This window comes from Heptranchias perlo, chromosome 23, assembly GCF_035084215.1.
Source record: "Heptranchias perlo isolate sHepPer1 chromosome 23, sHepPer1.hap1, whole genome shotgun sequence".
Lineage (NCBI taxonomy): Eukaryota > Metazoa > Chordata > Chondrichthyes > Hexanchiformes > Hexanchidae > Heptranchias > Heptranchias perlo.
The window spans coordinates 2,206,728-2,219,896 of record NC_090347.1 but is presented as its reverse complement, the minus strand read 5'-3'; the positions used below and the strand labels follow the sequence as shown (position 1 = coordinate 2,219,896).

General features: G+C 43.8%; 1 protein-coding gene across 4 annotated transcripts in view; it reads left to right on the top strand.

Annotated features, from left to right (window-relative positions):
• Positions 1–13,169, top strand: part of LOC137341002 (C-Jun-amino-terminal kinase-interacting protein 4-like) — a 216,932-nt gene that overhangs the window by 141,353 nt on the left and 62,410 nt on the right. For all 4 annotated transcript variants that reach the window (XM_068003814.1, XM_068003815.1, XM_068003813.1 and 1 more), the window contains one exon: positions 7,900–8,125. In XM_068003814.1, coding sequence (XP_067859915.1) covers positions 7,900–8,125 — 226 coding nt within the window. The remainder of the gene's footprint in view (positions 1–7,899; positions 8,126–13,169) is intronic.

Below are 13,169 nucleotides of genomic sequence, written 5' to 3'. Positions count from 1 at the left end.
TTTGCAGATCTCCCTCTAACATATACCCTTCAGAAAAACACTAATTACAACTGGTCAGTTAACTTCCAGCCACAGTAATTAACACGTAGTTAGGGACCCTGCTAAAATAAATCAGGCGACACTGTGCATCCTTGTCTCACCCCACTGTTGATCTAACCCATTCCGTTAGTTTCCTATCAGCGCTCAGGGACTTGTTATAGATATTTTCTATCAGTTTGACAAGTTTCTCAGGAATACCATAAATCCTCAATTGTAAACAATTTTACAACACCAAGTTATAGTCCAGCAATTTTATTTTAAATTCACAAGCTTTCGGAGGCTTCCTCCTTCGTCAGGTGAACGATCGTTCACCTGACGAAGGAGGAAGCCTCCGAAAGCTTGTGAATTTAAAATAAAATTGCTGGACTATAACTTGGTGTTGTAAAATTGTTTACAATTGTCAACCCCAGTCCATCACCGGCATCTCCACATCATAAATCCTCAAGACATGCCCTATCTCTTCTCACTATAAACTCAAAGACCTGCTTAAAATCTATGAAGTTGCTGTAGCAATGGATATTGTGTTTTATAAATTTCTCTGAAATCTGTCATCACGAATAGTTAATCTATCATCCAGGGCCCCAAACACTCTTTCTAGGTGAAACAGCGATTTACTAGTACTTCTTTCAATTTAGTGTACTGTATTCGCTGCTCACGATACAGTCCCCTCTACATTGGGGCGACCAAGCGCAGAGTAGGTGATCGCTTTGCTGAACACCTCTGTTCAGTCCGCAAGCTTGTCCCTGGGCTTCCGGTCGCTTGCCATTTTAATTCTTCTTCCCACTCCCTGACCTCTCAGTCCTTGGCCTCCTACACTGTTCCAATGAAGCTCAACAGAAGCTTGAGGAACAGCACCTCGTCATTCGATTAGGCACTTTATAACCTTCCAGGCTCAACATTGATTTCAACAACTTCAGATCATAATGACCACTACGGCTTTTTTTTGGACAGCAGTTGCTGGTAATGGTTCTGCTGCTGCCATTTTAGCACTACACTTTAGGAAGGATGTCCAGGCCTTGGAGAGGGTGCAGGGGAGATTTACTAGAATGGTACTAGGGAGGAAAAACTTCAGTTATGTGGAGAGACTAGAGAAACTGGGGTTATTCTCCTTAGAGCAGAGAAGGTTAAGGGGAGATTTGATAGAGGTGTTCAAAATCATGAACGGTTTTGACAAGAGTAAATAAGGAGAAACTGTTTCTAGTGGCAGAAGGGTCAATAACCAGCGTACACAGACTTAAGATAATTGGCAAAAGTACCAGAGGTTGCATGAAGAAAAAATTTACGCACTGAGTTATGATCTGGAATGCACTGCCTGAAAGGGTTGTGGAAACAGATTCAATAGTAACCTTCAAATGGGAGTTGGATAAATACTTGAAGGAAAAACATTTACAGGACTGAACGGAAAGAGCAGGGGAATGGGACTAATTGGATTGCTGTTGCAGTGAGCCGGCACAGGCACGATGAGCTGAATGGCCTCCTTCTATGCTGTATCATTCCATGATTTACTGCTCCTCTAGACCCATCTTTTGTTTCTTTACTTGTCATTACCACACCCTTTTGCCTTGCAACATCATCCCCTTTGTCATTTAATGAGTCTTGCCCTCCACCCGATCACAGATCTTCCCTTTTGTCCTTTCCTCCCCTACTTCTTTTTGCTCATCCCCCCCCCCCCCCTTACTTGTTTATAAACTGTTAAATCTCTAACATCTTCCAGTTCTGAAGAAAGGTCATCGACCTGAAACGTTACCTCTGTTTCTCTCTCCACAGATACTGCCTGACCTGCTGAGTTTTCCAACATTTTCTGTTTTTATTTCAGATTTCCAGCATCCGCAGTATTTTGCTTTTAAGTTAATCTATTGTACTTCTTCTGATCTAAAACAAGCTGGTTCTTCATGCAGTACCATTTCTACATAACTTTTCATTCTCATTTACAGCATCTTAGTAAATAATTCTCTGGGTATACTCAGTAAGTTGATTCCCCTGTAATTGCTGCATTTGCTCTTTTATGAAAGTTGGTTTTATTATTGCCTTTCCCCAGTCTTCAGGTACTTGCTCTTCACAAATTTTGTTAAACCGCCTTTGCATCACATGGCGGATACATGGCAGATGAAATTTAACGCAGAAAAATGCGAAGTGATACATTTCGGTAGGAAGAATGAGGAGAGGCAATGTAAACTAGAGGGCACAATTCTAAAAGGGGTACAGGAACAGATCTGGGGGTATATGTATGCAAATTGTTGAAGGTGGCAGGGCAGGTTGAGAAAGCGGTTAAAAAAGCATACAGGATATTGGGCTTTATAAATAGACATGATGTGGAGATGCCGGTGATGGACTGGGGTGGACAAATGTAAGGAATCTTACAACACCAGGTTATAGTCCAACAGTTTTATTTGAAAATCACAACCTGGTGTTGTAAGATTCCTTACATTTATAAATAGAGGCATAGAGTACAAAAGTAAGGAAGTCATAATGAACCTTCATAAAACACTGGTTCGACCACAACTGGAGTACCGTGTCCAGTTCTGGGCACCGCACTTTAGGAAAGATGTGAAGGCCTTAGGGTGCAGAAGAGATTTACTAGAATGATTCCAAGGATTAGGGACTTAAATTATGTGGATAGACTGGAGAAGCTGGGGTTGTTCTCCTTGGAACAGAGAAGGTTGAGAGGAGATTTGATAAAGTCATGAAGGGTCCAGACAGAGTAGATAGAGAGAAACTGTTCCCACTGGCAGAAGGGTCAAGAACAAGAGGACATAGATTTAAGGTGATTGGCAGAAGAACCAAAGGTGACATGAGGAAAGACTTTTTTATGCAGCGAGTGGTTAGGATCTGGAATGCAGAGACGGATGGGAGGGGGTGGTGGAGGCAGATTCAATCGTGGCTTTCAACCGGGAACTGGATAAGTACTTAGAAACATAGGAACAGGAGTAGGTCATTCAGCCCCTCGTGCCTGCTCCGCCATTTGATAAGATCATGGCTGATCTGTGATCTAACTCCATGGTACCCGCCTTTGGCCCATATCCCTTAATACCTTTGGTTGTCAAAAAGCTATCTGTCTCAGATTTAAATTTAGCAATTGAGCTAGAATTAATTGCCGTTTGCGGAAGAGAGTTCCAAACTTCTACCACCCTTTGTGTGTAGAAATGTTTTCTAATCTCACTCCTGAAAGGTCTGGCTCTAATTTTTAGACTGTGCCCCCTACTCCTAGAATCCCCAACCAGCGGAAATAGTTTCTCTCTATCCACCCTCTGTTCCCCTTAATATCTTATAAACTTCAATCAGATCACCCCTTAACCTTCGAAACTCTAGAGAATACAACCCCAATTTGTGTAATCTCTCCTCGTAACTTAACCCTTGAAGTCCGGGTCTCATTCTAGTAAACCTATTCTGCACTCCCTCCAAGGCCAGTATGTCCTTCCAAAGGTGCGGTGCCCAGAACTGCTCACAGTACTCCAGGTGCGGTCTAACCAGGGTTTTGTATAGCTGCAGCATAACTTCTACCCCCTTGTACTCTAGCCCTCTAGATATAAAGGCCAGCATTCCATTAGCCTTCTTGATTATTTTCTGCTGTTCATGACACTTCAATGATCTATGTACCTGAACCCCTAAATCCCTTTGGACATCCACTGTTTTTAACTTTTTACCATTTAGAAAGTACCCTGTTCTATCCTTTTTTGGTCCAAAGTGGATGACCTCACATTTGTCTGCATTGAATTCCATTTGCCACAGTTTTGCCCATTCACCTAATCTATCAATATCGCTTTGTAATTTTATGTTTCCATCTACACTGCTTACAATGCCACCAATCTTTGTGTCATCGGCAAACTGAGATAGGAGACTTTCTATGCCTTCATCTAAGTCGTTAATAAATATTGTGAACCTAACCCTAACCCTAATGCAGGACTCCACTAGTCACATCCTCCCAATGTGAGTACCTACCCATTATCCCTACCCTCTGTCGCCTTTCGCTCAGCCAACTTCCTAACCAAGTCCGTACTTTTCCCTCGATTCCATGGGCTTCTATCTTCGCTAACGATCTCTTATGTGGGACCTTATCAAATGCCTTCTGGAAGTCCATATAAATAACATCAATTGACATTCCCCTGTCCACTACTTTAGTCACCTCTTCAAAAAATTCAATCAGGTTTATCAGGCACGACCTACCTTTCACAAATCCATGCTGGCTTTCTCTGATTAACTGAAAATTCTCGAGGTGTTCAGTCACCCTATCCTTAATTATAGACTCCAGCATTTTTCCCACAACAGATGTTAGGCTAACTGGTCTATAATTCCCTGGTTTCCCTCTCCTTTCTTAAAAAGCAGAGTGACGTGCAATTTTCCAATCCAGAGGGACAGTTCCTGAATCTAGAGAACTTTGAAAGATTATAGTTAGGGCATCTGCAATGTGCTCACCTACTTCCTTTAAAACCCTGGGATGGAAACCATTTGGTCCTGGGGATTTGTCACTCTTTAGTGCTATTATTTTCTTCATTACTGTTGCTTTACTTATGTAAATTTTATAGAGTCCCTGTCCCCGATTCAATATTAGTTTTCTTGGGATTTCCGGCATGCTATCCTCTTTTTCTACTGCAAATACTGATGCAAAGTAATTGTTCAACATGTCCACCATTTCCCCATTGTCAATGACAATATCCCCACTTTCAGTTCTTAAGGGGCCAACACTGCTCCTGACCCCACCCTCTTTTCCCTAATGCAACCATAAAAGTTCTTCGTATTGGTTTTGATATCCCTTGCAAGTTTCTTTTCATACTCTCTTTTTGTAGCTCTTACTATCTGTTTTGTGACCCTTTGTTGATCTTTGTATCTTTCCCATTCGCCAGGATCTGTGCCATTTTTTGCCTTTTTGTATGCCCTTTCCTTATGTCTTATACTGTCCCTTACCTCTTTAGTTGTCCATGGCTGTTTTTTTTTGGCAAGTAGAGTTCTTGCCCCTCAGGGGTATAAACCGATTCTGTATCACGTTAAATATTTCTTTAAACATTTCCCACTGATCATCAGTCGTTTTACCCATTAACAGATTTGCCCAATTTACTGTGGAAAGCCTCTGTCTCATCCCATTGAAGTCGGCCTTACCCAAGTCTAGAATCTTAGCAGCTGACTCACTTTTTTCCCTTTCAAACACTACATTGAACTCGATTATGTTATGATCGCTATTGGATAGATGTTCACGCACAGTTAAGCTGTTAACTAATCTAGTTAATTACTCATTACTAAATCTAGTATGGCTTGCCCCCTTGTTGCCTCTAGGACATAATGCTGTAGAAAACTATCCCGGACACACTCGAAATTCACAACCTTTCTGACAGTTGCTAGTCTGCTTTTCCCAATCTATGTGAAGATTAAAGTCCCCCATTAAGACCACTATGCCTTTGGTACACGCTTGTCTAATCTCTGCATTGATACAATCTAGCACTTCAGAGCTGCTGCCAGGGGTCCTATACACTCTAATCTCTGATCACTAAGGCTACACTTCCCCCTCTTCCATTTTCCCTATCTCTCCTGTAGACCTTATAACCCGGTATAACTCAATCCTGACCATCCTGCAGCCATGTCTCAGTAATAGCTATCATGTCATACCCTCCAATTTGAATTTGAACCTGTAGTTCATTTAATTTATTCCTTATACTCCGTGCATTTGTATATAGAACTCTTAGTTGGGCCATACACCCTAGCCTGACCTTCAGTTTTGATGCTTGGTTATTCGCCTTACGCCTTCTAGTTTTCACGTTATCTGTAGTGTCTAAAGTACACTTCATTCTGCTGCTCTACACTTTTCCCTTTCACTTGTTCTTGAACAACTGTTTGTACTATTTGTATTGTAAATTTCCCCTGGGTCTTCCCCTCTCTTGCTGCTCTCAACTTTACTTCCTTCTGACTCCCCACTCAGGTTCCCATCCCCCTGCCACTCTAGTTTAAACCTTCCCCAACAGCACTAGCAAACACCCCCGCGAGGACATTGGTCCTGCTCGGGTGTAACCCGTCCCGCTTGTACAGGTCCCACCTTCCCCAGAACCGGTCCCAATGTCCCAGGAATCTAAATCTCCCCCCCTCCTACACCATCCCTGCAGCCACGCATTCATCCTGTCTATTCTCCTGTTCCTATGCTCACCAGCACGTGGCACCGGTAGTAATCCTGAGATCACTACCTTTGAAGTCCTGCTTTTTAATTTATCTCCTTAAAATTCACCTTGCAGGACCTCATCCCATTTTTTACCTATGTCGTTGGTACCGATGTGGACCACGACTACTGGATGTTCACCCTCCCCCTCCAGAATGTCCTGCAGCCGCTCCGTGACATCCTTGACCCTAGCACCAGGGAAGCAACATACCATCCTGGAGTCACGTTTGCGGCCGCAGAAATGCCTATCTGTTCCCCTTATAATTGAATCCCCTATCACTATAGCCCTGCCACTCATCTTCCTCCCCTCCTGTGCATCAGAGCCACCCGTGGTGCCACGAACTTGGCTCTTGCTGCTTTCCTCTGATAAGCCATTTCCCCCAACAGCATCCAAAGCGGTATATCTGTTTGAGAGGGAGATGGCCCCAGGGGACTCCTGCTCTACCTACCTCATCCTTTTACTCTGCCTGGCAGTCATCCATTTCCTTTCTGCCTGCATAATCTTTACCTGCGGTGTGACCACCTCACTGAACGTGCTATCCACGATAGTTTCAGCATCACGGATGCTGCACAGCGAATCCACCCGCAGCTCCAGCTCCGAAATGCGGTTAGCCAGTAGCTGCAGCTGGACACACTTCCTGCACACATGGTTGCCAGGGACACTGGTAGTGTCCATGACTTCCCACATAGTGCAGGAGGAGCATATCACGGGTGCGAGCTCTGCTGCCATGACTGCCTTAGATTTACACTGCGTTCACCTCTCAGACTCTCCTCCCGCTCTCAGTCCTTTTATACTGTGTTCACCTCTTGGACTCTCCTGCCTCACCTGTGACATCGCACAGTAGTTTTCTCTTGTTGCAGGTCTGCTGCTGCTTTTATTCCCCACTCTCAGTCTTCTGCAACTCAGGTCCGCTGCCGCTCTGCGGAAAAAGTTAGGAAAAGCAAGGCAAAGCAGCACCTCCTTCCCCCACTTCATCGAAATCCCACACTCACCAAACTCTCAGCTGTGTCACTCTGTGCCCGCTGCACTCAGTGCCGGTTGCACTAACAGGCCCCTGTATTTCTACAGTTTGTGACTCAGATGAGTTAAGCCTGCTCCTCCTTCAGGAACCAGTTTAATCTAGCTAACCAATTAACTAACTACAGCAGCTCTCTCTGCTGAAGCCTGACAGAAACTTAAAAATTTAAACTTTAAAAGTTGATAGCAATTTACACTAGATTTTGAAGAGATTAACCCTTAAACTCCCACACTCACCAAACTCTCAGCTGTCTCACTCTGTGCCCGCTGCACTCACTTGAAAGGAAAAAACCTGCAGGGCTATGAGCATAGGGTGGGGGAGTGGGATTAGCTGGATTGCTCTTGCATTGAGCTGGCACAGACTCGATGGGCGGAATGGCCTCCTTCTGTATGGTAACCTTTCTATGATTCTAAACGTTGACACATAATTGGCCCCCTCAGATGTACTAATTTAGCATTCATTGTTCGTGCAACAACCTCTAATACATCTCACTTGAGTTGCATTATTTCAAGTTTCTTTTTATTTTTACAATCCGGTCATGCTGAGCCCTAAAAGATGTCACCACTGGATAAATGATTGACTATTGGCTCATTTGCCCTTTAATGCTCAGAAGGCTGGTAATTCACTGTCCTACATCAGGACTCCATGTTCATTTTTAAATTTGATTCTCGCAAAGACTCGAGTTTTGGATTTGTATTTCAGGATGAACTCTCTGATGCCAGCCAAGCATCGAGCTTGGTGCCCACAAAACCCAACACCCCCGTGTCGGCTCCACCAGACCCTGCCATGCGAGATTCAGCTTCTCCCAGAAAGGAAAGCCTGGAGGCTGAAGGGTTGTCAAAGAACTTGAACCAAGCAAGCAAGAAACCAGATAACAAGAAAAACATTGACGTGCAGGTACAGCAGGAGACCAGAACTTTAGCAGTTGGTAAGTGCCTGAACCTAAACAAAACTTTGTTCCTAGGGAACTGAGGAATTTTTATTTCACCAATAATGTTTTCTCAGTTTTCCTCCCCCCTCACCGCCCTCTTCTGGGAAGGGGGTTCCAGACTGTCCCAGCTCCAGAGCCTGCTCATCACCCTTCTGATTGACATATATCCTGCATTTGTCTTCTGGGGAGGGCTGAACCTGATTAACAGTAAGAGAAGCACTCGTTTTAGAACATGTGTATGTTTGGACTGGTAGATATAGCCAACATGTAGTGGGTTGGGTCTGCAGGGATAGAAATAGTCGTCCGAGAGTTACAGAAGCAATGATCCCTCCTTGGGGGGGATTTGAGGGGGAAGGAAGAAGAATATCAAACCTACAAAATACCTACTCAAACAGCTATTTAATTATTTTCCTAAAATTTATTTTTCAAGTAGCTTTAGTACTATTGTGTAACAGAGCTGAATTAATCCTTCAGTTATATCAATAACTCGGGGTACTGCAGCATACTGCCGACTCCTTAACGGCTAGCTCAATTGCTAAATTTAAATCTGAGATAGATAGCTTTTTGGCAACCAAAGGTATTAAGGGATATGGGCTAAAGGCAGGTATATGGAGTTAGATCACAGATCAGCTATGATGTTATCAAATGGCGGAGCAGGCACGAGAGGCTGAATGGCCTACTCCTGTTCCTATGATTGAATAACATGCTGACAATCACCATTTGGGCTGACACGTGAAGAGCACCACTGGGGCAAGATACCAATAGATTGCCAGCACAAGTGGAACCTTCAGGTGTCAGCCGTGGTTCAGTGGGTAGCACTCTCGCCTCTGAGTCAGAAGGTTGTGGGTTCAAGTTCTGCTCCAGAGGCTTGAGCACACATCTAGAATGACACTCTAGTGCTGCACCATCGGAGCTGCCATCTTTCAGATGAGACGTTAAACAGATCTTATCTGCATATTCAGGTGGATGGAAAAGATTCCATGTTACCGTTGAACAAGCCAGGGAGTTCTCCCGGTGTCCTGGCTAATATTTATCCCTCAACCAACACCTAAAACACATGATCTGGTCATTTATCTCATCACTGTCCGAAGGATGTTGCTGTGCACAAATTGGCTATCACATTTCTCTACATTACAAGTGACTACACTTCAAATGCATTTCATTGGATGTCCTGAGGTTGTGAAAGGTGCGATATAAAAGCAAGTTTGTTTTTTCTCCTTTATCTCAGGATAGGGAATGGCAAAAAGGGAAGAAGAGTAGTGTAGATTTAATATAGACTGCCTGCTGTGCTTCCAAGCTCTGGCTTTACAACAGCAGAGAATGCCGGGATTAGGTCTGTAGCCCTTTCCTACACTCAGGGATTGTGTTTGGAATGAGATCGAATTATGTATAGATTTTTTTTTTAATGTACCCTTCCAAACTGAACAGATCCTCCTAAAGCTAGGGAGTTTTAATTTAAACCATCGGATCTCATGTGTTGTGTGACGAACAGACCTCTACCTTGTGGAGGCTGAACGCCAACTCTCCGACACCTCCTCCTACCTCCCCCTGGACCGTGACCCTACTGCCGAACATCAAGCCATAGTTTCACAAACGGTGATTGACCTCATCTCCTCCGGAGATCTTCCCCCCCCCCCCCCCTCCCCACCCACGGCCTCCAACCTTATAGTCCCCCAACTACATAGGTATGAGGGGCGAGTTGGCTTAGGTAGATTGGGAAATTAGATTAAAAGGTATGACGGTAGATAAGCAATGGCAAACATTTAGAACATAAGAAATAGGAGCAGGAGTAGGCCAATCGGCCCCTCGAGCCTGCTCAAAATTCTCCACGAATATATATTCCATTGAGAAATAAAAACTCCGCAGGAAAAGTGATCCATCCGTGGCTAACTAAAGAGGTTAAGGATCGTATTGGATTAAAAGAAGAGGCTTATAATGTTGCGAAGAAGAGTAGTAAGCCTGAGGATTGGAAGAGTTTTAGAAACTGAAAAATTGATTAAAAAGGGAGAAAATAGAATATGAAAGTAAACCAGCAAGAAATATAAAAACTGATCATAACAGGTTCTACAAATATGTACATGTAAATGTATCCAACTTTGGTGACGATACAAAGCTAGGTGGGAAAGTAAGCTATGAGGAGGACACAGAGGCTGCAAAGGAATATAGGCAGGTTAAGTGAGTGGGCAAGAAGGTGGCAGATGGAGTATAATGTGGGGAAATGTGAAGTTTTTCACTTTGGTGGGAAGAATAGAAAAACAGAATACTTCTTAAATGGTGAGAAATTATTAAATGTTGGTGTTCAGAAAGACTTGGTGTCCTCGTACAAGAAACACAAAGTTAGCATGCAGGTACAGCAAGCAATTAGGAAAGCAAATGGCATGTTTGCCTTTATTGCAAGGGAGGTTGGAGTACAAATGTAAGGAAGTTTTACTACAATTGTACAGGGCTTTGGTGAGACCTCACCTGGAGTACTGTGTACAGTTTTGGTCTCCTTATCTAAGGAAGGATATACTTGCCTTGGAGGCGGTGCAGCGAAGGTTCACTAGATTAATTCCTAGGATGAGAGGGTTGTCCTATGAAGCGAGGTTGAGTAGAATGGGCCTACACTCCCTGGAGTTTAGAAGAATGAGAGGTGATCTAATTGAAACATAGGATTCTGAGGGGGCTTGACAGTGTCGATGCTGAGTAGTTGTTTCCCATGGCTGGAGAGTCTAAAACTAGGGTGCATAGTTGCAGTATATGGGGTCGGCCATTTAAGACTCCGACGAGGAATTTCTTCACTGAGGGTTGTGATTCTTTGGAATTCTCTACCCCAGAGAGCTGTGGGTGCTGAGTCGTTGAATATATTCAAGGCTGAGATAGACAGATTTCTGGACTCTAGGGGAATCGAGGGATATGGGGATCGGGCGGGAAAGTGAAGTTGAGGTTGAAGATCAGCCATGATCTGATTGAATGGCAGAGCAGGCTCGAGGGGCCATGTGGCCTACTCCTGCTCCTATTTCTTATGGAGAGAGTAGCAAAAGTAAATGTTGGTCCCTTAGAGGCTGAGACAGGAGAAATTATAATGGGGAATTAGGAAATGGAAGGGACATTAAACGCGTAGTTTGTATCTGTCTTCACAGTAGAAGACAAAAAAAAGCATACCAAAAATGGTGGGGAACCAAGGGCCTAATGAGAATGAGGAATTTAAAGTAATTTATATCAGTAAAGAAAAAGTACTGGAGAAACTAATGGGACTAAAAGCCGACAAATCCCCTGGACCTGATGGCCTACATCCGAGGGTTCTAAAAGAGGTGGCTGCAGAGATAGTGGATGCATTGGTTGTGATCTTCCAAAATTCCCTAGATTCTAGAACGGTCCCAGTGGATTGGAAGAGAGCAAATGTAACCCCGCTATTCAAGAAAGAAGGGAAAGAGAAAGCAGGGAACTACAGGCCAATTAGCCTGACATCAGTCGTCAGGAAAATGCTGGAATCCATTATTAAGGAAGTGGTAACAGGGCACTTGGAAAATCAAAATCTGATTAGGCAGAGTCAACATGGTTTTATGAAAGGGAAATCGTGTTTGACAAATCTATTAGAATTTTTTGAGGATGTAACTAGCAGGGTAGATAAAGGGGAACCAGTGGATGTCGTATATTCGGATTTCCAAAAGACATTCAATAAGGTGCCACATAAAAGGTTGTTACTCATGGGGTTGGGGGTAATATATTAGCATAGATAGAGGATTGGTTGAAGGACAGAAAACAGAGTAGGGATAAATGGGTCATTTTCAGGTTGGCAGGCTGTAACTAGTGGGGTGCTGCAAGGATCAGTGCTTGGGCCTCTCAGCTATTTACAATCTATATTAATGACTTAGATGAAGGGACCGAATGTAATGGATCCAAGTCTGCAGACGATACAAAGCTAGGGGAAAGTAAGCTGTGAGGAGGACACAGAGTCTGCAAAGGGATATAGACAGGTTAAGTGAGTGGGCAAGAAGGTGGCAGATGGAGTATAATGTGGGGAAATGTGAGGTTATTCACTTTGGTAGGAAGAATAGAAAAACAGAATTTTTTTTTAAATGGTGAGAAACTATTAACTGTTGGTGTTCAGAGAGATGTGGATGTCCTTGTACAAGAAACACAGTAAGTTAACATTCAGGTACAGCAAGCAATTAGGAAAGCAAATGGAATGTTAGCCTTTATTGCAAAGGGGCTGAAGTACAAGAGTAAGGAAGTCTTGCTGCAATTGTACAGGGTTTTGGTGAGACCACACCTGGAGTGCTGTGTACAGTTTTGGTCACCTTATCTAAGGAAGGATATACTTGCCTTGGAGGCGGTGCAACGAAGGTTCACTAGATTAATTCCTGGGATGAGAGGGTTGTCCTGTGAGGCGAGATTGAGTAGAATGGGCCTATATTCTCTGGAGTTTAGAAGAATGAGAGGTGATCTCATTGAAACATATAAAATTCTGAGGGGGCTTGACAGGGTACATGCAGAGGTTGTTTCCCCTGGCTGGAGAGTCTAGAACTAGGGGGCATAGTCTCAGGATAAGGTCGGCCATTTAAGACTGAGATGAGGTATTTCTTCACTCAATTCTCCACCCCAGAGAACTGTGGATGATGAGCCATTGAATATATTCAAGGCTGATTTAGACAGATTTTTGGACTCTAGGAGAATCAAGGGATATGGGGATCGGGCAGGAAAGTGGAGTTGAGTTAGAAGTTCAGCCATGATCTTATCGAATGGTGGGGCAGGCTTCAGGGGCCGTATGGCCTACTCCTATTTCTTATGTTCTTATCTTAATCTCGCACAGCCTGCTTCTATCTTCTTCCGAAGATACACACACAGGATTGCCCCGGGAGACCCATTGTTTCAGCCTGTCCTTGCCCCACGGAACTTATTTTTTCCTATCTCGACACTTTTTATTACCCTTGTCCAGTCTCTCCCGACCTACATCCGTGACTCTTCCGACGCCCTCCGCCACTTTAACAGTTTCCAGTTCCCCGGCCCTAACCATCTCCTTTTCACCATGGACATCCAGCCCATCTACACTTCCATC